Here is a 25,291-nt window from a genome sequence, read left to right as displayed (position 1 = left end):
AGAAAGAAGGAGCTTCAACCACAAGCCTTACTGTAGCTCATCTTAGAAACTGCAATAGCACTTGGAATAAGTTGATTAAAATGTATTAAATTCAGACAAGTTTTCAGGGCAGGAAAAACTATCATACATTTCTATTGAAACCTCTCAGACTCCAGAAGTGTCCGTCACTGCTGTCAGTCAGAATGATCATGGTGCAAACACTCATCGTTTGCCAAGATGTGGCTTAATACACAGATTCAAGTGCTTTGTCGAAGCATCTTGTTTACCTTTTTATTGGATATGTGAGTGATCTCTTCTTCAAATCCTCTCAATCTGCGTTTATCTGCAAGACATTTAGTATTACATTTTTACAGTAAGAAATAAAATATTATATTCTATAACAGCTTTTGAATTATTTAATTTTGTGGATCACTGGTCTGTTTTTTGCTCCTCTTTGAGAGGATTGTTGGCCGTTTGTGGAACTGACTGCCAAGTAGCTTACAACATGATTTATTTGAGAATTTCTTCTTCTTAAGACTCACAATCACATTAGTGATGACTTTAAGATGGCTTGACAGTGACCTCGTGTGGTGACATTACAACACTGCAGGTTAGGAACTGCAGCTGATGTCAGGGCAGTTTCTAAAAATCATCACAACAACACATTTTTTTTAGACCTTTTGAGAAGCAATTTAGAGGTTTGGAGCAATATCGTGACTAATGTAATTTCCTTTTTGTATTTGCCATTATTATTTCAAGAGCATTGCTCAATGCAAAACTCCCAAACAGGTTGATCAACAAGTCCCTATAATCTTATAGTTCCTGTATGAAGGAAATAGCTCACACTATATGCAGAAACACCAATGGGCTTGTCACATGTTTTGCTCCTAACAAGCTTGTAATTCATAAAGCGTAGGTATAAAGTCTACAGTTAGTTGCCTGTGTATTTCAGCATGTGTGTGACAGAGAGAGGGAGAAATAAGCTGACTGAGAGAGAGAAGAAGAAGAAAGGCAGAGGTTTTTGTTCCTTCTGTATATACTTGGGCATTAAAACAATGGCCAGCTTGGTGCTCCCCTGTCCTGGATGTGGAAGAGCCAGCAACTTTATTTTGCTTCATCTTTTCCAGCTGTGAGGTGCTCTGTTCATTTGAAGACAAATGTCATGACCTACAGATCTCTCTGGCAGCCAACAATCTTTGTCAGTCACTCTTGGATCCTTTGTCTCTGCCTTTTTGCCCCAGGTCCCCACTGCTCTCTCTTTGCAGGCATTGTAAAGTAAAGCTCAGGTTAAAGATGGTCCTACTGGAGCAATGAATTATGCATTATCACCAGGTAGCCACTGGTGAATCATGTGATCAGACTTTAAAAATAACATCTCTTTGATATTGTGCGACATTTTGGACAAATTTTTGTGTATTTAAATGTGCAATATAAATTAAATTGACTTGACTAAATATACTGTAGAAAGACATAAAATTTTGCATTTTTGTCAGTGTTTTTTTTTCTTTTTTTTTTTCTTTCTGTCCGATCAACATTATTTTAAATTGAGATTTAATGGTTACTGTAATTCCAGGTCAGAGTTGGAAAACACAACACATGGCTAAAATGTTGGGTGTAAATAATTTGATACAATAATATTGAACTTGGGTAAAGCTCAGAAGAGAAAGATGTGTCAGAATTTGGTGGACTGTTATTTTTATTTAGGTCAGTCAATCGTGATTATCACAGCATCCTGCGTCATCGCCGAGCAGCCAATCACATGTCGACGTACCAGAAAACGGGGCACCCAAGACGTAAACCTCGCAAACATGGCGACGCTCCGAGGAGAGTACAGAGGTTGGAAATACGACCGTTTTTAACCGAGAGTATCACCTCCTCTTCGCACGTTAAAATGCGGCGGGGTTAGCCAGAGCCGCCGCACGCACAGCCTTTTTTTTTTTTTTAGACGATGTTTGCAGAGGTAAGTCGGCGCCGGTGAAATAGACGCGCGCGTCGATCGCTGTAGTTTGTTTGCCGCTGGTGGACCTGGCTAAGTTAGCTCGAAGCGGCTAGCGCCTTTAGCGTCAAGCCCCGGGAAGGTAAACACGGGAGCCCGACGGGGAGAGGACGGCACGCAGCCGCGGTGTTTTTGAGAAAAGGGGGCTGTCAGCTATAAGTGGCGGTCAGCTCGGGGATTACGCCGTTAACGCCAAGTTAATACGCCGGGTTTAGGATGTCCGCGCTGTCAACACCGCGCTGGAATTAGCTCGACACAGGCAATGTCGGTAACATGCGTTTAGATTATGAGTGAGGTCCTTCAACAACGAGTTTCTGCAATACAACAAGCGCAGGTGAGCTGGGCGGTAGCTGCTGGGACGGATAGAGATCTTAAAAAGGCGAAAGGAAAGTGATTCGTTATCGACGGGACCGATTGCCGGCACCAGTTGTGGACCTCTTGCTTTGTCACCTGTCTCGGGTTCGTAATCTTACCGAGCGGTGACAGCTGACTGCAAATGACACAACTGTTGTGCCTTTTTCTCCTTCTATTACTTTTATTCCAGGAAAAGTCCGGGATATTTCTGTACGTTTTTTTTTGTTTGTTTGTTTGTTTGTTTTACGACGGAGAAGTTTCCAGTGACGTTCAGCTTTTGGACTGTCATTCAGAAAGGCAACGATTCTCTTGTCGGACACGAACAAAACACCTCATCACAGGCGGGTGTTGAATTATTGATAGGGAGCACATTGTTGGTCAGTAGTCGGAAGAGATTTTAGGTGGCGACTCAGGCTGACATGTAGTTAAGTTGTCACGTGATGCACGCCGGTTTCTTTCCTGACCTGACAAGACGAGAGTGGCCTGCTGTCTGCTGACAAGCAAACAGACCAGACTGAGCAGCAGGTATCACCTGTCCTGCGGTTTAAGTACAGGTCTAGGACGGTAATTAGGCCCGAGCTGCCACTGCACCACCTTCTGCATGTCTAACGGGCAGGTGCTGATCTGTGTCTAATGAATAGTCAAGTGTTCAACTTTAGTTTAGGAGCTCTTTGGACATGTTGCTCTTTGCTGTAGTCGGGGATGACTCTGGGTTTTACACTACCCTCTGACTGCTTCTCCTCTTGTTGTTTTCTTAGACTTTCACTAGCATTGCGTTTGCTTTCCGCTGTGATGTGTATTATTGTGTAATTTAATTTTCAATATTTCCTGTTGGCAAGCGTTATAAATTCACCTTTGTACGCTGAGCTAGGCCTGTTCAAACTGACTTCAAAGTGTGTGCTGGGTGAGTTGATCACAAGTGGACAGCTGTGAATGTCCACCAGACATATTGAGATCCGATCCGCTCAGACTACGTTCTGAGGTGGTGTAGACGCATTTGGCCACATTTGTTTTTTGTTAGCAGTGTGTACCTAAATATATCCTGGGCCACATTTAGGGACTGCCTACTCTACTGGAAATATGCAATAGAAAAAAAAAATGGGCTCTATGATTCTGTGGAGTGCACTTGAAATGTACAGAAAGTGGGAACGATTTACTTGCAAACTGAATTGGCAGCTATAAAGCAGTTGTTCGCTGAATAAAAAGACAGGCTGTCTACCTGATGCTTGTTTCATCAAAGCGCCCACCTAATTTGTAATTTGGGACACAGAACAGACCCACAACTCTGGAGGATCCCCCAGCCTCTGGTTCTAGTTCATTTATCTACTGCACCACAGAGCCAGACCCTCTCAAACCGCTGGAATAATGAAATAATCGGAGCTTGAAGCTACGTCATGGAGTCGAGCAGGGCAGGGTTGAGAATTTCAAGCTCTAATGTTCAGACGTTTATATTTCTCCACATAACTTTTGCTGTGATTCTCATCACAAAATGAAATGAGGCAAACAATTGGAGCCTGACACTCCAGATTCACTGAGTTCATTTTCCTCATCAGATTGTTTGTCTCTATCTGGCACGACCTGCATTTTCCGCCTACATACCATTATAACAACGTGAAACTTTCTACCCACCACAAACTATTTCTTCATTGCAATGGATCCGATCAGGGGCCTGAAGGCTTTAAGACAGATCTGCATGACCATAATAATAATGTTTTATTACACATTACTTTGTAAAAACCTGAATTAGAAATGATAGAAAAGAATTGGAGGTGGGATATGGGATCATATATTGTACTTCTTTAAGTCTTGGTTTAGAGTTGTGAGTGCTTTGTGTGTTTATCCACAGGCACACACAATTTTCTCACTGCTGTTCACCCCTGGCTAAACCTCATTAAGCTGTCTTAATCAAAGCACGGTAGACATTAAGGCCAGTATGCTGTCACATCAGGCACACCTCTCCTTCCCTCCTACACTCAGTAGAGGTTGTTGCCCTGCCAAACAAGCGAACAGCTCTCAAGAGTTAAGCCCTGTGCAGACCTGTGCTGTGTATCCAGATATATCCACAGGGAGTTTAGTTCATGCAGAGACAGAATGTAGTTTACACGTGGCATCTCGGTTCGACTTTTGACCACTTATGATTGAGTTTTGCATTAGTTTATGTCATTTGACTTGAAACTGCATCAGCTTTGCACAGGTTGGAGTTCAATTCCCATGAAGTGCGCCTTCTGCTTTGTTGTTTGCGCCAGTTCCAGGTCTAGTGTGGATACTGCTGGCCTAGTGATTCAAATTAGCTGGTTGAGATCTTGGGTGAATAACACAAATCCCCACCTATGCCCTCCTGGAGCAGCTTCTGACTAAAAGAAGATGAAAATAAGGAACTGGGGACTCTGGGGAAGAAAACATGGGTCTGACTTCACCCTCCCTACAGGAGATAAACTACAGCTCAAGGGAGGTGGCCATCACAAACTGGAAACAAAAAGTGGTACAAAAAAAATAAAACCTGGCCATGAAGCCAGTGCACCGCAGGCAGCTGGACTTTGTATCTGCAGCGCTGTTTCATGTGAGCTGTTAGTGATTTGACAGAGGAAGACTGACTACCCAGACATGTTGATGAAATTTCAGGCAAAACTCTTCATCAAAATGAGACATTTCTTTTGATGAAGTTGTTTTTGTGTGAATAAAAGTATTGGAAAAACCCAGTGGACCCAATGATCTTTTTAAGGAGCAGACTGACAAGACATCTACTGCTAAATTTACCAATGCTTCTGAAAGAGTGAAACTTTGAATAGTAATAGAAATTTATCCAATTTGATATAACTCACAGTTCCATTTCTCATTTATAACTAAACTACAATGAGAAATGTGTGTTGTCACTTCTGGAAATGAAGCATCAGTATTTCCTATACTGTTTTCATCCTTGAGATTTGGTCCTAAGGTTAATAGGGTAGCTCTTTGTATTATGGTGGTCCTGGCGGATTAGACCAGAATGAACGCTCACTCTCTCTTCCTCTCAGTCATTAACTGCGAGTCTCCCACAGGAAAGCTTTAATGGGCTAAGTTAACCTCTCGCCCAATGACCACGCTGATCAGGGTTGCAGCTAAGCGCTTGTGGACTTGCATTGATCACAAAAATAGAAATGTCCAGTCCATCAGCGTCGGTCTTCCCGCACATGTGTGTGTGCGTGTGCTTGCGCAGTATGTGTTGATTGGTTGTCAAATTGTACCAGGAAATCTGGGAAATAATAATAATCTTCAGGACACTGATAAGAGGCTGTGTGTGCATGTCTGAATGTGCCTGGAGCCAAGGACGTCCAACAATAGAACATTTCTTGAAAACCTTGCTTCTTTATGTCACAGTGCTTTTGAACATTTAGATCATGCACAGTTTAGGTTGTTCATTTTAAAGTTTAGATAAGAGAGAAACAACAGGGAGATGACAGTAGATCTAAATCTAAGACATGACTCAACCAGGATAAAAGATTAGATCTTAGATTTATCAGTGAAATCCAGTTCTCTTAAATATATTTGAAACAATGTGTAAAATTAAAATGAATAGTACACCATGTTGCCCAGCCTGCACTCCACCGATTAATACTTTACATTAAATGAAAGGTCTCACTTTAACATTCATCTTGCATGTGCAGACATCTTGTTCAGATACTAAGTGTTGTCACGGTTATGGTGTGTGTGTGTGTGTGTGTGTGTGTGTGTGTGTGTGTGTGTGTGTGTGTGTGTGTGTGTGTGTGTGTGTGTGTGTGTGTGTGTGTGTGTGTGTGTGTGTGTGTGTGTGTGTTCAGCGTGGGTTGCATAAGGAAACGCCTAGATGTTTGGATGTGTGCATCCCCGACGGGCCTGGGTGTTAAGCACTGGAACAGATGGTTCATGTTTTAAACCCTTTGTAAGCTGTAATGACTCAAGAGTGTCAGTTATCATCTCTCCTTCAGAAACAAGCCTCCACAGTCTCATCACCTCTTCACACAGCCATACTGATAGCCTCCATAGTCACTACTTCTCACTGGCACCATTGATGTCAGACCAGACGTACATTTCCCATTTGGTCTACATTCAAATACTTTCTCAGGGAATACCTGCATCTGGTATGATGGTTCCTGGATGTATTTCCTTTACATTTGAATCATACAGATGGAAAAGCAAAATAGTATACACTCTCTAAATGAGCTATTTTACCTGCTTTTACTGTGCCGCTGCTACTTTTTTATTTTTTTTTTTTTTTTTTTACTAAAGTGATTTGCCTTCTTTAGTTGAGTGTGGGACTATATTTAGAAATACACCTGGAGGAAAGACTGCTTGCAGTTTATTATGAATAGCACAGGGCTGGCCTATATGCACAGCCATGGGCTTGAAATAATTCAGTTTGTCACAATGATTTAGCCAAATGTGACCGGTATCTGTGTTACAGCCTGCTTAGTCTCGTTACCTTATCACCAAGGTCTATGTCGTTATTTAGCAACAATCAGTCAGTAATAGCTGCCTCAAGTTAATCAAGGCAATTACGAGACCTCATTATCTCAACGTTAGCTTGTGTGTGTGTGTGTATAATAGTCACATCTTTTCATATATCTTAGGCCTGGTCGTGATAATACATGTTTGTCAGCTGGCTTCTCTGCGATGGTGTGGGTGAAAGTTAAACAGTGTAGCTGTGTTACTGCAGGTCAAGGTGTTCACTGAGGTTTCTATCAAAGTTTTTTTTTTTTTTTTTTGTAAGTCTTGACAACATTGTGGTTGATAATGTCATAGTTACCTTGGAAGTGTCAAGAGTTTGTGGTAAGCTGTAAATGTCACTGAATAGCTTTCCTTTGTGTCTCTACCCTCCCAGATCAGCTTAACAATGGTCCTCCTCACTGCCCAGGCCTACTTCTCTTCCCAACCCTGCTGTCAGTGACTTTGTTCGAACCAGTTATGTCTTGAGAAAGAAGGGGTAGTCAAGCCAGTTTGGACACATTCTGCAACCCAGACACTAACATATGCTAAAGGCATTTAGTTACTGTCAGCTTTGTGTAATACACTGATGTCTTTTAACTTCATGTTTATAAGAATTCTGGCTTTCAAAAGGGGGGTAAGGGATTTAGAAAAACTTCGTTTGCACTGCTACATTTTTCATGGGAAACCAGATTTTGTGTACTGTAGTGTATCTGTTTAGCCGATTGTTAGAGGAAGGTGTGTTAATACCTCAGACGGGCAGAGCTGCAAAAGCATCACAGAACTATAAAAGAAAACATCAGCATTGCTTCCTTTTAAAACTGCATGCTCCTTATGTTTGTGCTGTCAGTTCAGATGTTTCAACAAAAAGAAAAACTGGAGCGTCTTACATAACTTAATATGATTAAAATACATCAAGCCTGGTTTAAAATATGGTGAAGTCTAGGGGAGAGAATTGATTCTTGACTAGTAACATGTTTTTTTTGTGTTTTTTTTTTTTTTTTTACAGTAATCAGGGTATTGCACTGCATGTGAACCTGCTTTAATACTTCCTGTTTAAGCCTGATTTCTCCCATAACCAGGTTTATAAAAGAAGTGACAGTCTGCTGTGCGTCATATATTCAAAGGCGTGCACAGATATTGTTCATTTCGGTTAGAGTAATGACCCACATGTTTAAAACCAGTTCTGCTGTCTCGTCTCGGCCTGTCTGACGGGTTGTGGCTTTACAATGAGTACGTAAAGCCAGGGTCAGGAGGTCATCACTGACGGCCATCAGCATCAGGTTTTTAATCTTCTCTGTAAGTTGTGACATTAACCTCAGCTGGTGTGGTGATGAGGGGTAATCACACGCTGTTCTGAGGTCTGAACCAGTGCCACTGAAGTCATTTTGTAATTGCTTTTATGAAACCTGATCCAACTAGGATCGTTGGTTAATTGTAAATCATAATGCTCTGCATACAGCACGAACCAGCACAAACAGCTGTGGCCAGTTTGAGTGGCGATATCCACCCTGACGGGGATGGTGAGGAAGCAAACCTAGCAAAACTTAACAACAGAAAGCAATGTTAAACTACAAGTGACAAAAATAACAAATGTATACTGTTGTATTTACCTTTTTGGACAGTATCAGATTAAGCTTTGCAGTATTTGTGTTACATTACGTTTTGAACTCTGTCTGCTTGGCATTCAGTATTAAATGGCCCAGTTTGGGAGTCTAAACTTCACCAGGACATCTTATTCATGAGGCATTCATGTGCTCCGCTCTGCCTCCAGACTGTCTTTGAATATTAAAACATTTATGTTGACCAAAAGCTGTCGTACTAAGTTTGGTGGAATGGAATTTCAATTTGTTATCAAGTAATTATAGTCACATTGATAATTGAATTACTATTGAAATCATATGAATAAATTTGTCATCGTTCACCGTTGCAGCCTCATGCAACATCAGTGGTCTTTTCTCTTAATTTCAGCAAAACAGGGCATTTATATATCAGTAGAGCCACAGGTTGTCTCTTTCACAAATTTATTTGAATCTGTCCATACGCCTTAATAGTAGTTTGATTACCATTGATACTCAATAGGCTGTCTGTGTGTGCTGCTCATAATATACTTGGCAAACTGGCTGGCCCAAATGTCCGAATGTGACACAATTGTTAGCTCGTCTTATGTGTGTCATCCGATTGGCTGTAGCCGACCCCAGCCGTGACAACAATGTCTCAGTGTCCTGAGGAAGCTCTGTCTGTCCCTATCTGGCTCCATCAGTGGAGCTGCTTATCTAAAGAACTCCAGTGTGAATGTAGGGCAGCCGAAGATCATCACTGCTGATCACCATGTCCATCACTGACTCTATCTGAGGGCGTTACAGTCAGGTGGTGCGACTCTTGAGTTTTTCACATTTCAGAATTTGTGTAAATAACTCCATTTTACACATTGACTCATGACAATGAGACAACTACATTCTGTAGTCCTTTGCTAAGGTGTGCATTGCCTTGTTTCATTAGCCCATTAGTGGCACCACTGATGGCAGACACGTCCTTCATGTAACAACATCCAACATACATCCTCAATGATTCCAGGCGTGGTTACATTTTCTGATTTCGTAACAGTGTCCATACCAGGAGTATGGGGCTGAACAAATAGAGACATGAGAGTACATTACGTGGAAAAAGTGGGACAGAGTTGTAAGCGAGGAACAAGAGCTCAGTTTCCTGCACTGACAATAACAGGAAATCCGATGTGACACAGGAATATGCACGTGCGCTATTCGTCTGATACTCCCTAACAATACAACACACCCCACTGTGTCTTCTTAAATAATCTCTTCCTGTGCCGACATCTCCTGTAAAATGTAGAACTGTGGGTTTTTTTTCTGCCCAGTGGATGACATCATACAACAGTGCAGCTGTTTAATTATCTGATTTTGTCTCTATCAGAGCACCAGTTAAAAAAGCAAAATTGTTTTATTTGTGGAATTTATGCAGGAACTGACAAAAGTTTAAAAGCCCACTCTGTGTTTTATCTTTATGAATGTACACATAAATTAAGATATAAAAAATATTATCTTTACACAAGTTGAAGTATAAGATGAAGTTCATGGAGTATTTAGCAGGTGTTTCTTCTTATGTGTGTTTCAGGCCAGTCTGTCCATCTGGGGATGGGGGGGTCTTGGAGTCGTGCTGTTCCTCGTCACCTTTGGACCCTTTGCCATATTCTACCTGGCCTTTTATATCTTCTGCTTCATTGGAGGGTGAGCAACAAGACCTCAAAACTACATTATCACGTCTTTACACAAGTAACCACAGCAGCCCGACTGATCGGTTTGTCATCGTTCTCGCAATCTCACTTCTGCTTTCCAGGGGCTTCGCCGTTACTTTGCTTTACGGAAAGATCAACTCAGAGAAACATCTGGAAAAGTGCGAACACTCTTACTTGCCACCCACACAAATTGGTATACTGAAGGTAAAGGTACACCCAAACACACACACACACACACACTTTCACCTCGCCTGCACAAACAAATTAATGAGATGTTAATTAAATTCTTTTGTTGATAAAGTTGGCCTGCCCGTCACCATGTGGATCATTACATTTTTCATTGTGTCCATTGCTCACATATCACTGCTCTCTGATCTCTCATTGTGATGAATGCTGCTTTGTCTCTCTCAGACATTGGATGAAATGAAGCTGGATTTGAAGCCCATAAAGATTGACAGGAGACTGACTGGCTCCAATTTCATTGATGAACCACTACAACAGGTGTGTATGTGCCGTGTGTTTGTCTTTCTTTGTGTTATGTCATGTGACTTCCTGTGCATTTGGCACCTGTGTTGAAGCTTCAGCAGCAACACTTGTGAAACCCTTACAGTCAAAATTAGAACGTGCAAAATTATCTTAAATTTATTGTATGAGATGCAACATGTGACCAATACTCTGTGAATTCTGATTTTTATAATTCCTTTATGAGAACGTTGCCCCTTACATGGTTATCACCACTCCACAAAAACATATTTGTATAGTTGCCAAATGGATCAATTATGAATAATGAATTACAAAAAACGGAATAACTGGTTAACTACTGAAAGTTTGAATTTATGATACACAAATGACTAATACAAATGTTATGAATTCAAAAGTAAGGTTTCAAATAATCATTTTTACTTTCTATTAATCTTTTCAATCATTTTCTCGATTAACGGAGACACCGTTTGGCCTTTTTTAAAATGTCAGTAAATGGTGGAAAATGTTCCTCAGCTATCAGGGGCATACTCTTTCATTGTTCATGAAAGGTACAGCTCAAATGTTAATGGGACAACAGATAAGGAGGATTATGACTGCTAACACTGCAGACATTGTGGACACTGCCTCTGTTGGGTCACTGTCTGACCCATCAGCTGGCCCAGGTCACCGACTTACTGGCCTCGAGCCAACACGAAGTATTCACTATCAGACTAAGCCTCTATGCCATGTGTTCTTTTGAGGATTGTTTCCTGCCTTTTGTGTGTCAAAAGATCAGTCTGGAGCAGTGTGTTTGGCATTTTTTTTTCAAACAAATAAAAATGTAATCAACCAAAAATACTGGAAGAAATGCAACCTATAACTCAATTAATGTATTAGCTTAATCAAATTATATTGTGTTATATAAAAATATGGTGCTGGTACACACTTACAGAGGCATTTCTTACTCTTCACTTCAAACAGAATGACTCACATCTGCTCCTGTAATTGTTGTATGTATTTTTTTAATTTATTTTTTATTTTTTCATTATTTTCTTATTTTTGACACGTATACAACCTCCACAAGAAGATTTTCTTTTCAAATGTATTTAGTTAACATCTGTATTAGTGCCACACTGACTTCCGCTGGAATAATTTATTTTATAATGTATAAATATGTTTTAAGAAATGATGTCTGGAAAATAAACCTTGTCTTGACTGAAAAGTGTCCTGACAGAAAGTGGAACTGAAACTTTCTGTGCCGTTACACTCAATGTAAAAGGAAAAGGCCGTTTTCTCTGCCTGGTGATTAACTCGGCTTAACACGTTTGTAAATAGCTCTTCTGAATGATGGGTAGATTGCCTGTCAGCATTGCAGATGGGAAACTTGAGCTTAGTGGCTTTTGTTTGGCAGTCACAGGTTTTCTTGACACGCTGTCCTATGGTTTCAAAAGAACGAGCTTTTAGCATGTCGTCTTCAGCAAAAGCAGCGTGGCCGGCGGAGTGAAGTGCAGACTCAGCAGTTAGTGATGGTCAGATGACACTCGCTGCTCTGCTGAGGTGTCTGTGTTCTCCCCTCCTCCCTGGAAATGCACACTTATCATGTCAGCATCATGTGAACGTGGAGATCTTGCACAGCTCTGGCACATTTTTTTTTCCTCTCATTTGCTCACATAAGTGCACTTTTGTTTTACAAATTGCTCCCTCTCTCTGCAGCTTATACAGACTTCATACTGACCGTTTTGCTGATTCAAGCGTTGCCTGGATTGAGTCATACCACTCAGCTACATATCTATTATATGGAACAGAGTACAGCTAAACGATTGATTCATCCCGCTTTACATGAACTTGCAACATCTGTTCTCCGAGTGTTTGTAGCAGAGCTGAACGATAAAGAGTTTTCATTTTCAGAAAGTTAATTAACTATTTCTCAGAGTCCAGCTTCCTGGGTTGTTTGCACTAAACGTCTTCTTCGTCTCTCCCTTTAGGTGATCCAGTTTGCTCTGAGAGACTACATCCAGTACTGGTACTACACTCTGAGCGAGGACGAGTCCTTCCTACTCGAGATCAGACAGACGCTGCAGAATGCCCTCGTCCAGTTCTCCACACGGTACCAGACACGCACACTCACACAGACGCTTCCTGTCTTCGTAAAGGAATGTTTTTAAGCCAATCGGACCAAATCTTAACCGTTTCTATTTGTGTTTGTGTGCCAAGGTCCAAAGAGGTGGACTGGCAGCCTTACTTCACTACTCGCCTGGTGGACGACTTTGCCACCCATTTACGTGTCTTCAGAAAAGCCCAGGATCGCCTCATCGACAGAGAGGACAAGCAAAGTACGCAAACATGTTCATACACACTATCTTTATCATTCAAAAATAGTTATTAGTATATTTGACGCGTCTCCAGAGTTGATTCAGCTTTTCTTTAACACTGATGATCCTGTGCTAAATCAAAGCTTGGTTAACTTCAGAAAAGTGATTGCAATTGCAGAAGTTTCTAACAATGTCAGGACGAGAAAATTGCCATTAACGTACAGATAATGAAGACTGATGTCTGAACAGGGGACATAACGGAAGAGCTGGTGGACTCATTCTTTGAGGCCGAGGTGGAGATGGAGAGGAAGATTTGTCGAGACGTTGTGTGCACCTCGCATAAAGATGAAGAAGGTAAACGCACATTTCGCACTGCCACGAGGATCCTTTCTCATTCGTGTGTTTCCCTTTGAGGACGCAACCGAAACATATGCTGTGTGTGTGTGTGTGTGTGTGTGTGTGTGTGTGTGTGTGTGTGTGTGTGTGTGTGTGTGTGTGTGTGTGTGTGTGTGTGTGTGTGTGTGTGTGTGTGTGTGTGTGTGTGTGTGCATGTGCGCGCGCGTTTGTGTGTCAGGTTTTCTTCGGGACTTGTGTGAGCTGCTTCTGTATCTGTTACTACCTCCTGGAGATTTCCACAACAAGAACATGAGATACTTCCTGAGGGTGAGTGCACAAATTAATTAGTTTGAGATGCAAATTGAAGGAGAAACAACGCGCATTATGTCATACAACCTGCGTTTGTTTATCTTGGTTGAAGCCACCAGCCAAATTGTGCCGGTTTGGCTGCCAGCCATAAGCCTGTTATTTTCAACAACATGCTCCTGAATAAGCAGCACTGCTGCACTGGCTGCGTGGTGGCATATTTGTAGTGTCACCTGGAAATGCACTGTGATGTTTAAAAAAAAAATTATATATATATATTTTTTAAGGAGGTGCTGGCGCGTGGTGTGTTGCTTCCTCTGATCAACCAGCTGAGCGACCCCGACTACATCAACCAATTTGTCATCTGGATGGTGAGTTAACATCCATCCAAACAAGCTCAAGTTCAATACAAGAGACATCCCCAAAACCAATTTAGGGTAGAAATGTAATTTAATATTGGTATGTTTGTTCCCATAATTATGTCTAGATTCGGGACTCAAGCTGCAACTACGAAGCCTTCATGAACATCCTGAAGTTAACAGATAAGCCTGCTGAGCTGGAGGCCGTTAAAGACAAGGTGCTGGAGGAGCTGCAGTATCTCCGCTCTCTGGACACCGCTGGAGATGGTGGGCGCTCACTTTTTTGTTTTCATTTACAGTGGGGCAAAAAAGTATTTAGTCAGCCACCAATTGTGCAAGTTCTCCCACTTAAAAAGATGAAAGACGCCTGTAATTTTCATCATAGGTACACTTCAACTGTGAGAGACAGAATGGGGGGAAAGAATCCAGGAAATCACATTGTAGGATTTTTAATGAATTAATTGGTAAATTCCTCGGTAAAATAAGTATTTGGTCACCTACAAACAAGCAAGATTTCTGGCTCTCACAGACCTGTAACTTCTTCTTTAAGAGGCTCCTCTGTCCTCCACTCGTTACCTGTATTAATGGCACCTGTTTGAACTTGTTATCAGTATAGAAGACACCTGTCCACAACCTCAAACAGTCACACTCCAAACTCCACTATGGCCAAGACCAAAGAGCTGTCAAAGGACACCAGAAACAAAATTGTAGACCTGCACCAGGTTGGGAAGACTGAATCTGCAATAGGTAAGCAGCTTGGTGTGAAGAAATCAACTGTGGGAGCAATTATTAGAAAATGGAAGACATACAAGACCACTGATAATCTCCCTCGATCTGGGGCTCCACGCAAGATCTCACCCCGTGGGGCCAAAATGAACACAAGAACGGTGAACAAAAATCCCAGAACCACACGGAGGGACCTGGTGAATGACCTGCAGAGAGCTGGGACCAAAGTAACAAAGGCTACCATCAGTAACACACTACGCCGCCAGGGACTCAAATCCTGCAGTGCCAGACGTGTCCCCCTGCTTAAGCCAGTACATGTCCAGGTCCGTCTGAAGTTTGCCAGAGAGCATTTGGATGATCCAGAAGAGGATTGGGAGAATGTCATATGGTCAGATGAAACCAAAATAGAACGTTTTGGTAAAAACTCAACTCGTCGTGTTTGGAGGAGAAAGAATGCCGAGTTGCATCCAAAGAACACCATACCTACTGTGAAGCATGAGGGTGGAAACATCATGCTTTGGGGCTGTTTTTCTGCAAGGTGACCAGGACGACTGATCCGTGTAAAGGAAAGAATGAATGGGGCCATGTATCGTGAGATTTTGAGTGAAAACCTGCTTCCGTCAGCAAGGGCATTGAAGATGAAACGTGGCTAGGTCTTTCAGCGTGACAATGATCCCAAACACACCGCCCGGGCAACGAAGGAGTGGCTTCGTAAGAAGCATTTCAAGGTCCTGGAGTGGCCTAGCCAGTCTCCAGATCTCAACCCCATAGAAAATCTGTGGAGGGTGTTGAAAGTCCGTGTTGCCCAGCGACAGCCCCAAAACATCACTGCTCTAGAGGAGATCTGCATGGAGGAATGGACCAAAATACCAGCAACAGTGTGTGAAAAGCTTGTGAAGACTTACAGAAAACGTTTGACCTCTGTCATTGCCAACAAAGGGTATATAACAAAGTATTGAGATTAACTTTTGTTATTGACCAAATACTTATTTTCCACCATAATTTGCAAATATATTCTTTAAAAATCAGACAATGTGATTTTCAGGAAAAAAAAATTTCTCATTTTGTCTCTCATAGTTTAGGTATACCTATGATGAAAATTACAGGCGTCTCTCATCTTTTTAAGTGGGAGAACTTGCACAATTGGTGGCTGACTAAATACTTTTTTGCCCCACTGTACATGCAGACACACTAATTTGTCATGTTTGTGCATCCATAAGTTTGAGCTAAATAAATTCGCTGCTCCCCTGCGTCTCTCTTTTAGACATCAATGTGATCAAGAACCAGATTAACAGTCTTCTGTTTGTGAAGAAAGTGTGTGAGACCAGGATCCAGAGGCTACACTCTGGCAAGGTGAGAAACTGCAACACGGCCTTACAGTACACCGCTTGTACTGGAGGATAACGTACGTAACTAGGATACATTTTGGTTGATAGTCAAACTTTGTCTGCACGCGTGTTGGTTGACTTCAGCAGTTATATTTTTTGTTTTGTGTATCAGACGTTACTTATCCTGTTCCTGTGTTATGTAGGAGGTCGATGCCTTGAAGCTGGCGGCCAACTTCGGCAAGCTGTGTGTTATCCCACTGGATCACATCCTCGTCCACAACATAGCCCTGCAGTTCTTTATGGGTAATTCTGAAAACACATCATCACGTACCACATGGATGACAAACGTCACCAACCAGAGGCCTTAATCCTGAACATTCCTGTTAATTATCCTTTTAATCCATAATTTAGTCCCTTTCTTTAGAATTTGTAACCCCAACCCTCTTGACACGTTCCTTCACAGTCCACACGACCTCATCAGAGATTTTAAAAAGTCACTCCGCTTTACAGATCAGATTACGATAGTGTGAGTGTGAGTGTGTGTAAACTAGGGGTCAAGTCAAGTTGCATCAGATCTGTTGTGAAAACAGTGTGTGTGTGTGTGTGTGTGTGTAAACAAGGAGTCAAGTCTAGTTGCATCAGATCTGTTGTGAAAACAGCCAACAGTCTAAACAGTACAACGGATTCCATAATGTTCAATTAACAATTACAAAAGATCTTTTTAATAAATAGAACTCGGACAAATTTTAAACAACTAAGTTTAAAAAGAGTGGAAGGGGCAGGGTCTCGGTATCATAAGAGTGAAACGGTAGATGGATCTTTAGTAACAAGATCACCAGAGACCACAGGCTGCCAAAATGACTTAAGTGCTACACTTTAAAGGCCCCGGTTCACTCACCGCATATCTATGTGTAACCAAAGTGCGACAGTAGACGAACAACATTTGGACCAAGTGCTGTTTGTCTGTTGATCCAGACTTCATGCAGGCAGCGGGGGCTCAGGCCGAGCTGTTCTTCTGGCTCACGGTGGAAGGATACAGGGTGACGGCGCAGCAGCAGCTGGAGGCCATGCAGGTCTGGCAGAAAGACGGCAAGAAGCAGCCCAGTGCCACCAAGGGGCTGCTGAAGGCCGCTGCTCTCGGTGTCTATGAACAATACCTCTCTGAAAAGGTAGGAGGGGCATCAACACGCCATGTATGCATCCACGTGTCAAAAAATATTTTTAAGCCGTAAATGAGATGAACTCAAAAGTAAAATGTTTTAACTCTCTATACTTTCTTGTCTTTAGTTACATCATAATTTATACACGGGTATATTTGATCGAAAGCGCCGCCTACTTTGGCCGGTGCAGTCTAGTGTTGCGAGACGTTACCTACCGACCTCTGTCTGCTCTGGCAGGCATCCCCCAGGGTGCAGGTGGACGAGGAATCGGTAACAAAACTGGGGGAGAATCTACAAAAAGACGACCCGACGCCAGACATATTTGATGAGATCCAGAGAAAGGTAGTCAGACTTTCATAGTCTCTGCATGAGGGACTTTTACGAACCAATACTTAGATAGTCTCTCTAAACACCTGTTTTACAATCAAAGGAGTTCCCAGGCTGTTCCTGTTTCACAAAAACATGTGTACCTCAGGAGTTTGATGCTGATCAAGCAATGTAGCTTGGAAGACTTCTTTACAACGCCTATTACTTTCTTGCGCTCTGTGCATGTTTCAGTGCTGCATCTTTTTGATCCACCCTCGTATACTCTTTATTTTCTTGGTTTTATTTGCCTCTTTTCTCGTTTTGCACCCGCTAACAAGTATTATTGCTCGTTCGTTGCCACAGGTGTATGACATGATGCTACGTGATGAGCGCTATTACCCGTCCTTCAAGCAGAGTCCTCTCTACGTCCGCATGCTAGCAGAGCTGGACATGTTGAAAGAGCCAAGCTACCGAGGGTCTGATGACGGTGACGGGGAATCCTTTAATGGCTCTCCCACAGGAAGCATAAACCTAGTTAGTCCTCTTCGCTTCACATCTGGAACTTTTTTAATGGTTTATCCTCCTGTTTTTTTTTAGTGTTTCTTTTAATGCCTTCTCTCCTGTGATTTCAGTCTTTGGACGACTTGTCCAACTCCTGCCACGATGAAACTATGCACTTGCATGCCTTCATCTCCGACACAGGTACACTTCCAAAGTCTTCAGGAAGCTAGGTTTTTCTGTGTGCCTTCTGCAAATTGCTGCAGAACTCATTTTCATAGTATAACCTTTTGATAAATGTCGGACCTGGATGAATGCTTATCAATAAGGGTTTATGGTCGATTCTGGCAACTTGTGTACTCATGTCTGGAAGCTTTTCTTTCGACTTGGTGTGGGATTTGGTTGTTGTTGCGCCTCATGTTGAATAGTGTGTGAATTGGTCCTGTTTATATCTGTATCTGTAACCCCTACTAGTCCCTCCCCGCATGGTTTTTCTTTCAACTTTTCACTTTTCAGCTCCATTCATCTGCATGTGTCTGCTGTGTCACTTCACTGTTCCTGTATTCTTTATTTCTTTCATTCCATCACCTTTACTGTTTTTCTGTTCTTCCCTTCCCCCCCCCCCTTTTATCTTTCCTGCCATTCTGTCACGCTTTCCTCCCTTTTTATCACATTTCCACACCCTTTGCTCTGTATTCTTTCTTTCGCTTGCTCTTCCACCCTGACACTTTGCCCCTGCAACACTTTTCTTTCTTTCCCCTCCATTCCTCGTCCATCAACCCATTCCCCGTCCTCCGTTCTCCTTTTGGATTTATTGCCGGGCGGGGTAGCTGATGCTTGTCTCCCCGGCTTCTGGGGTGCTGCAGGGGTTTGCAACGACCATGGTAAGACCTACGCGTTGTACGCCATCACTGTGTTCAGACGCAATCAAGATGGCAGTGAGGACTGCTGGAAGACGTACCGCCGCTACTCTGACTTCCATGACTTCCATATGAGGATCACTGAACAGGTGCGAGTTTAAGTAAAATAATCGAATTCAGAATAAACAAATCAAAAGTAGTGATTAAAGACGCCCTTTTTCCTCCTCTGAACGTTATTTGCGTTGTGTTTTAGTTTGAGAACCTGGCGTCGATCCTCAAGCTGCCAGGGAAGAAGACCTTCAACAACATGGACAGAGACTTCTTGGAGAAGAGAAAAAAAGACCTCAATGCTTACTTACAGGTAAAAGTTTTACGTGTTAGTTCGCAATTTTTTTTTTTTGCATCATTTTGTACAGGGTATATCAATAACTTTGTGCGCGTATGCGTGTTACAGTTGCTGCTGAACCCAGAGATGGTGAAGGCCTGCCCAACTCTGATCCCCTATGTCTATGACTTCCTCGAGAACAAGGCCTACAGCAAGGGCAAAGGAGAGTTTGCGCGGAAGGTCTCTACATATTTTTTTTTTTTTCAATCAAAGCACGAGTGCTTCAGTGTCATGTTGTAGTTTTTATTGTCAATTAATTGTAATAAATAATGTAAGGTGTAAAAAGGTTTTGGTATATTGGACAAATAAACACTGATAAATTCAGAGAACTTTCACTGGCTATATTGTGAAAACATGTCTAAGATTTTGTCTGGTTTTATAAAGGTCATTTTCTTTTTTTTGCTGTTGTTTTATCCCCCATCAGATAGACACATTTGTGAATCCTCTGCGAAGCTCCATGAGGAACGTGTCCAATGTAGTGAAAGCCCTGCCAGACAGTCTTGCTGAGGGCATGACCAAGGTCTCTGACAACATGGGCCGCATGTCAGAGAGACTGGGTCAGGACATCAAGCAGTCCATATTCAAGGTAGACCCGTCTAATATTAATACATGTCATGAATCACAAGTTTTGCCTGCCGTGCTGATGTGTCAGCTCAGCCAAGCTCTGACCATCCAGTGTCTTGCTTCTTTTTTTCCCCCCAGGTGCCTCCACTCCTCCCCAAATCTGAGATCGACCCAGAACACTGTCGAGTCTCTGCCCAGCTAGATGACAATGTGAGTCATTGGGCAGTTTCATTGATGGGTGTTGTATGTCTTTTATTACGCTTTCAGTGAGGTGGTGAATGTGTGTGTTGTGTGTCCAGGTGGACGACAATATCCCACTGCGGGTAATGCTGCTGCTGATGGACGAGGTGTTTGACCTCAAAGAGAAAAACCAGTGGCTGCGCAGGAACATTAAAAACTTGCTGCAGCAGCTCATCAGGGCCACATATGGAGACACGATCAACAGGTCAGAGGAACACGCAATCCTCAGAGAACACTGAAATGCAGTACACACAATCGGTACAGCATACCAGTTAGAAATGTATATCAACCAGTTAGAATTGACTTCTTGGGTTTACATGCCAACTGAAACATAATTTCTAATTTATAACGCAACCCATACCAGTTAAACAGTTTTGGCAGAACTTGTGGTGGTTTTAAGAAAAGTCTGTTTCAGGTAGGACTGAATTCATCTTTATGTCACAGGTGAATCATACAGGCCTTTAACTAAACTGATGCTGGGATCTCTAATCCTATTTCCTGCGTGTTAAACTGTCTTGGTGATGAAATAAGAAGAGTGTGTTTAGTAACATCTTATCTTTTGATCTTAGAGGCACAGTCTGCCTTTTTTTTTTTTTTTGCAGAACTACGAGTTCTAGCGTGAACAGCAAAACATGATAACGAATTAGCAGATCGCAGAATCTGGGCGCAAGCTTCAACTGAGCACATGTACGCAATCGCCCTTACAGCGTCAGAGTTTCTCCCAGAATTCTTCCACAAAACAAAGAGCGGGTGACGAGTCCACGTCAGAAAAAGGACAACCTGAATCCTCTTTCCTTTGTTTGTGCAGGAAAATCGTGGATCATGTGGACTACTTAACGTCACCGGAGCAGGTGGCAGACTACGTTAAGAAGTTCAGGTAACCCCGTCCCCTTTTGTTGCGACGGTTTCTGCTCCGTCCGGTGGCATCTTAAATAATCCTCAGTCCGTCCATCTCTGTGCAGGGACTCTTACTGGCCTAATGGTATTCTAGCTGAGACGCCGCCCCGTCGTGACAAGAGCATCCGCATGAGGACACGAATAGCTTCCAAGACCAGCCTGCTGGGCATCATGCCAGGTAAAAAAAAATGCACACTCCCACTATGGATAAATATAGTAGTGGCTACTATATTAGGGACAAACCTCATCTACGTTCTTCTCATCTAAAACTAAAACACACCGTTTCAATACACATCGGGTAAAGGGCTCTTCTAATTTGTCTGAAATGAGGAGAGAGAAACAGAAGTGAAGTCGGTTTTTGACGAGTGACGGCTTGATGTCAGCAGTCTGATGAGCTGCAGCGTCCAATCACCTAACGGAGCTCTAATAAAGGGGCGCGTCAGTCTTACGGTAGACATCTGCAAAGGGCTGGTCTCGTGTTATCTCGCTCACGGCTCCACCACGTAGCCTCTTCGATTCTGCGAAAAGTAAGGAGGGGTTTGTGGCATCCGTCGTGGAATGAGGACAGAGGGGGGGGGGGGGTAAAAAAGCCACTCGGGGGACGGCTCCAAATAGCCTCTGCCTGCCATTCGAGCAACTTCTCTCGTGAAATACAAAGTCAAGATTTATTTATTTTTTTGTGTTTTTTTGTTTTTTTTAGTCAATACGGTGTCATTCTGATCAGAGTCGGGGTGGTCCTTCTGAAAATAGTTCCATCATTAATTCGACGTTAGGCCTCAAAGTTAGGTATCTTTAGGGGTGTGCCTGGTCTCATTGACACGTATTGGGTGTAGTCAGTTTGCTGGTATAAGGTGGGCGGCTTTTGTGTCCTCGGGTTCCTCGGTCAGATCCCAAAAACCAAGACGATGATGTCCAAAAATGACAGACTGCAGTCTTCGAAACAGCATTTCACATTCCAATGGGTGACGCTACGCTGGGTTGCTGCTTGTATATACTCCATTAGAAAACTGACGTGTTACTTAAAGTTGGAATTTGAGCTGAATCTGAAGTTGAACGGTATTTTTCAGGTTTTATAAGAAAAAAAAAAAAGGAAAAAAAGATTAGCTTCCCCATCATCTTCTTTTCTGTTACCCAAGTACCAACAGTTCCATGCATCATCCCTGTCCGTATGCCTCATTGAAGGGGCAGTTTAATGGCCTAAGTGCCCCTCTGATGAGAACTCGAGATTAAGAAGAAAAAAAAAAAATGCACCCTCTAGGAAAAGCTTCTCTTTTATATGCCCACTGCTGATGCCTACACTGTATTTCTGTTCCCGCCTCAGACGAGCTGAAGCACATCATCGGCGCAGACACCACGAGAAAGGGCATACTCCGCGTCTTTGACATGTTTCAGTACCAGCCCATGAACCGGCGGCTGGTCTACGTTTTCCTGGAGGGCTTCTTGGAGACCATGTTCCCGCAGTACAAATTCCCCGAGCTCTTTGTCAAGCTACACTCCCGTTCGCCGCGCATCCACAGATACAGCCAGAAACTCAAATCCTCGTCCCTGAAGAGGTGACAGGAGAGGGCCGAGGCAACGGGACGCAGGCCGACTTCCGCACACAGAGACTTGAGAGCTGCGAGTGAGCGTGGGGGGCTTGACGTGAACGTTGAGGTATGCGTGTGACTTCTGCCCTTCCTCTTCCCTCACACACTTCTGCCGGAGAAAACACTCCAGTTATCCAAGCTGATAATTTTTCTGCTAAGAAAGAACTGAAAGTTGCACAACACACACTCTGTCCTACTCTAACTCTGTGATACTCACATGCGCAAATACAAATCCTATAATTTGCACCAAGGCTGAACATGGTCTTTTTTTTTTTTTTTTTATTAGTTCATATATTTCCCCCTCCCTTTTTGGACTTTTTAGTTTGTGTTTAGCGTTATCCTGGGCCAGCCAATGCTGCTTTCTTGTGGTCCAGAGAGCAGACCACGAGTACTGTATTGTTTTTAAACTGCAGGACTAGATAGCATAGACCCACACTTTGCCTTACCTCCCAGCTTCCGTCTTTTAGCCGGCACAGTCCGCCACCTCAGTGAACTGGCCGCACGGCTGCAATCAGACTTACCCGCAAGCTGTAGACATTTGAGCTGCAAAAACACTCGTTAACTCGCACATTTTTTTTTTCTCCTGTTGTCATAGCAACCAAAAATGTCAATAGCACTGGGTTTAAAAAAAAAAAAAAATTTAAAAAAAAAAAAGGCGCTGTTTTTAAAATGTGACTGAACAAATATGGGTCGAAAGAATGAGTTGAATTTTATTGTCAGCATTTTTTTTTTTTTTCCTTTCTTTCTTTTCAGCCTCGATGCTTTTCTTGAGGCAAGACTTTTTTTTTTTTTTTTTTTTTTTGTTGTTCTCGTCTCTCTGTCTCTAAAGTGTTACGGCATCAGCACCACCCTCGATCCACCGAGAACGGGCCATATCCCCTTTAACGCTACTGTCACGACCTTTGACGACCAAAGCTCATGCTGTTCATATGTGCGTGTGCGTGTGCGCGTGTGCTGATTTGACGTCGGGGATACTCTAAACATTACTGTGCTTCACATCGCCGATCACGTGAGGGGAAAGGATGCAGTGTTGCCCTTTTAATGACCCAAGAGGTGACACACTGAACTGTGTTATTGTGGGAGGAACACTATCGAATGTACTCTTTGGTCTGTCCTGTACTTGGCTTGTGTAGAAATCGTGCGTGCGCGTGTGTGTGTGTGTGCGTGCGCGTGTGTGTGTGTGTGTGTGCGCGTGTGTGCGTGCGTGTGCGTGCGCGTGTGTGCGTGCGTGCGTGTGTGTGTGTGTTTCACACGAAGTCAGAAACTGTGCCAGTGTGAGTTAGTGAACCAGCCTTAAATCTATATACAGTATATACTGACCAAGAGTTGCACGCTAGAGGTAGCTTTCTTCACATGACTGACCATTACAAGGAAATCAAAATAGAGATATGAAAATATATCCCTAATCACTTTTAATCTGAGAAAATGTCTTTAATTTGGTGCAATATTTTTTTGTTTCCTCCTAATGCATGTATACTGAAAATTGTAAACCATATTGTTTTAACAGCAGAAAGAAGTTTCCCCAGAAACGTCTTCTCACCCCCAACAACTAACTTAACATTCCGTTGTTGTAAAAGTTTATTTTACAGACTTGTTTTATAAGTCTTGAGTTTTCTTCTTCTTTTTTTTTTGGTGTGCAGGGGGGTATTTTCCACCTATCCCCTGCCCACTCCTGCAAAGAGTCTGTGACTTGGGTATTGATTCGACAGTGGAAAGGGGAGGGGGGGGGGATTTCTCTGTGTCACAGCCCAATGACTGGGCTGCAGCTAAGTTCAGAGGCGGCCTCGGACAACTGCTTCTTTTTAACCCATGAGTGGCGTTTTATGCGTTCAAAGCCCCGTCGTGTCTTTGTTATCATGAACGTACTGCTGGAAAGAAAACCCACCTCGCGTGCGTGCGCCCCCGACCCCTCAGTAGGTCCGACGGGTTCACAGAAGAGCCGTGTCCTGTGACCAATGGAAACACTGCTAATTAGCATTTACCGTAGCAACTGTGGGACTCCCGCTTCCGTTGGCTTCGTGTCACTGGATGGAACTCCCTCGTCTGCTGTGATTTGCTTGCACTGAGCAGCCCTGATGGACTCTGATTGGCTGAGTTGGAGGACATGGACTGGAGCCTCTCTTACTGGGAGGTGAATATTTTGTCCCCACGACAGAGGAGATGTCACCTTTAACTTTCTGCACACCTCTCTATACAGGAAGGCTTGTCTTTTTTTAACCCCAGTATATATGAATCTACAATATTGAAAATTGTGCATATCTGTGTACAGTATGTGTTAATAGTGTGCCTAAATGTACTGTCAACTCTATTTTCATATTTTTCTTTAACCTAAAAAAAAAAAAAATCAATCAGAATGTCATGATCATTTTACGCGACTGAAAATGACTTTAGGGTGTTTTTTTTGTTTGTTTTGTTTTTGTTTTTGTTTTTGCATCATGCTTCTCAAACTTTTCCTTGTGAGCAGTTGTGCTCAGATCAGTATAACACTAATAAAAGGTAACTCAGACTAACCGACTCGGTGTGTGTGCGCGGTGTCTTTAAGTGTGTTGCAGGTTACATGTTACAGGTGGTGCTGAAGTTTCTCTCCCGGCTTGAGGAACATCAGCCACATTTCCACATAATTGCCAAAACGGAGAACATATTTGTCCATATATGTTCGCAAAGGGCTTTTTGTTGTTACCTTCCACCGCAGGGACGTGGCTATTGATAAACTACCTGATAACACCGATGTACATTCATCATTAACATCTACTGTACCGATGTTTGTAGAAGTACTTAACGCATCTTGGGCTGGCTCTGTCGGGGAGCCGACACCCCAGCAAACAAGCCACGGCGGGCCCTTTGTGGGTTTAGTGTGGGCAGCCCAAAATTTGGGCCCTTTGCAGTTCAGCCCTCAAAGGACCCATAGACTTCTTCCCCCTTTGGGCCCCAGTGTGGATTA

At 42.8% G+C, this 25,291-nt stretch overlaps 1 protein-coding gene across 2 annotated transcripts; it reads left to right on the top strand.

Annotated features, from left to right (window-relative positions):
• The first annotated feature begins 1,767 nt into the window (after window positions 1–1,767).
• On the top strand, window positions 1,768–24,864 carry snx13 (sorting nexin 13). Of its 2 annotated transcripts, none has more exons than XM_069694738.1 (25): window positions 1,768–1,939; window positions 9,905–10,017; window positions 10,127–10,229; window positions 10,437–10,526; window positions 12,473–12,594; window positions 12,702–12,820; window positions 13,049–13,153; window positions 13,374–13,462; window positions 13,729–13,812; window positions 13,929–14,067; window positions 15,791–15,879; window positions 16,058–16,157; window positions 16,830–17,023; window positions 17,252–17,356; window positions 17,684–17,854; window positions 17,953–18,022; window positions 18,649–18,827; window positions 18,932–19,039; window positions 19,133–19,243; window positions 19,488–19,649; window positions 19,766–19,837; window positions 19,927–20,072; window positions 20,676–20,744; window positions 20,830–20,942; window positions 22,086–24,864. In XM_069694738.1, the coding sequence occupies exons 1-25, from the start codon at window positions 1,928–1,930 to the stop codon at window positions 22,319–22,321; spliced, it is 2,901 nt and encodes a 966-aa protein (XP_069550839.1). In that variant the 5' UTR covers window positions 1,768–1,927; the 3' UTR covers window positions 22,322–24,864. The 2 variants fall into 2 exon arrangements, with proteins under 2 accessions (XP_069550839.1, XP_069550847.1); XM_069694746.1 differs by having other exon boundaries at window positions 1,769–1,939; window positions 18,685–18,827.
• The last annotated feature ends 427 nt before the right edge of the window (window positions 24,865–25,291 follow it).

This window comes from Brachyistius frenatus, unplaced genomic scaffold, assembly GCF_029030835.1.
Source record: "Brachyistius frenatus isolate BFR_SWC_R1_liver_20210118 unplaced genomic scaffold, ASM2903083v1 Contig_2, whole genome shotgun sequence".
NCBI lineage: Eukaryota > Metazoa > Chordata > Actinopteri > Embiotocidae > Brachyistius > Brachyistius frenatus.
The sequence above is the reverse complement of the archived record's forward strand: the minus strand, read 5'-3'. Positions and strand labels throughout refer to the sequence as shown.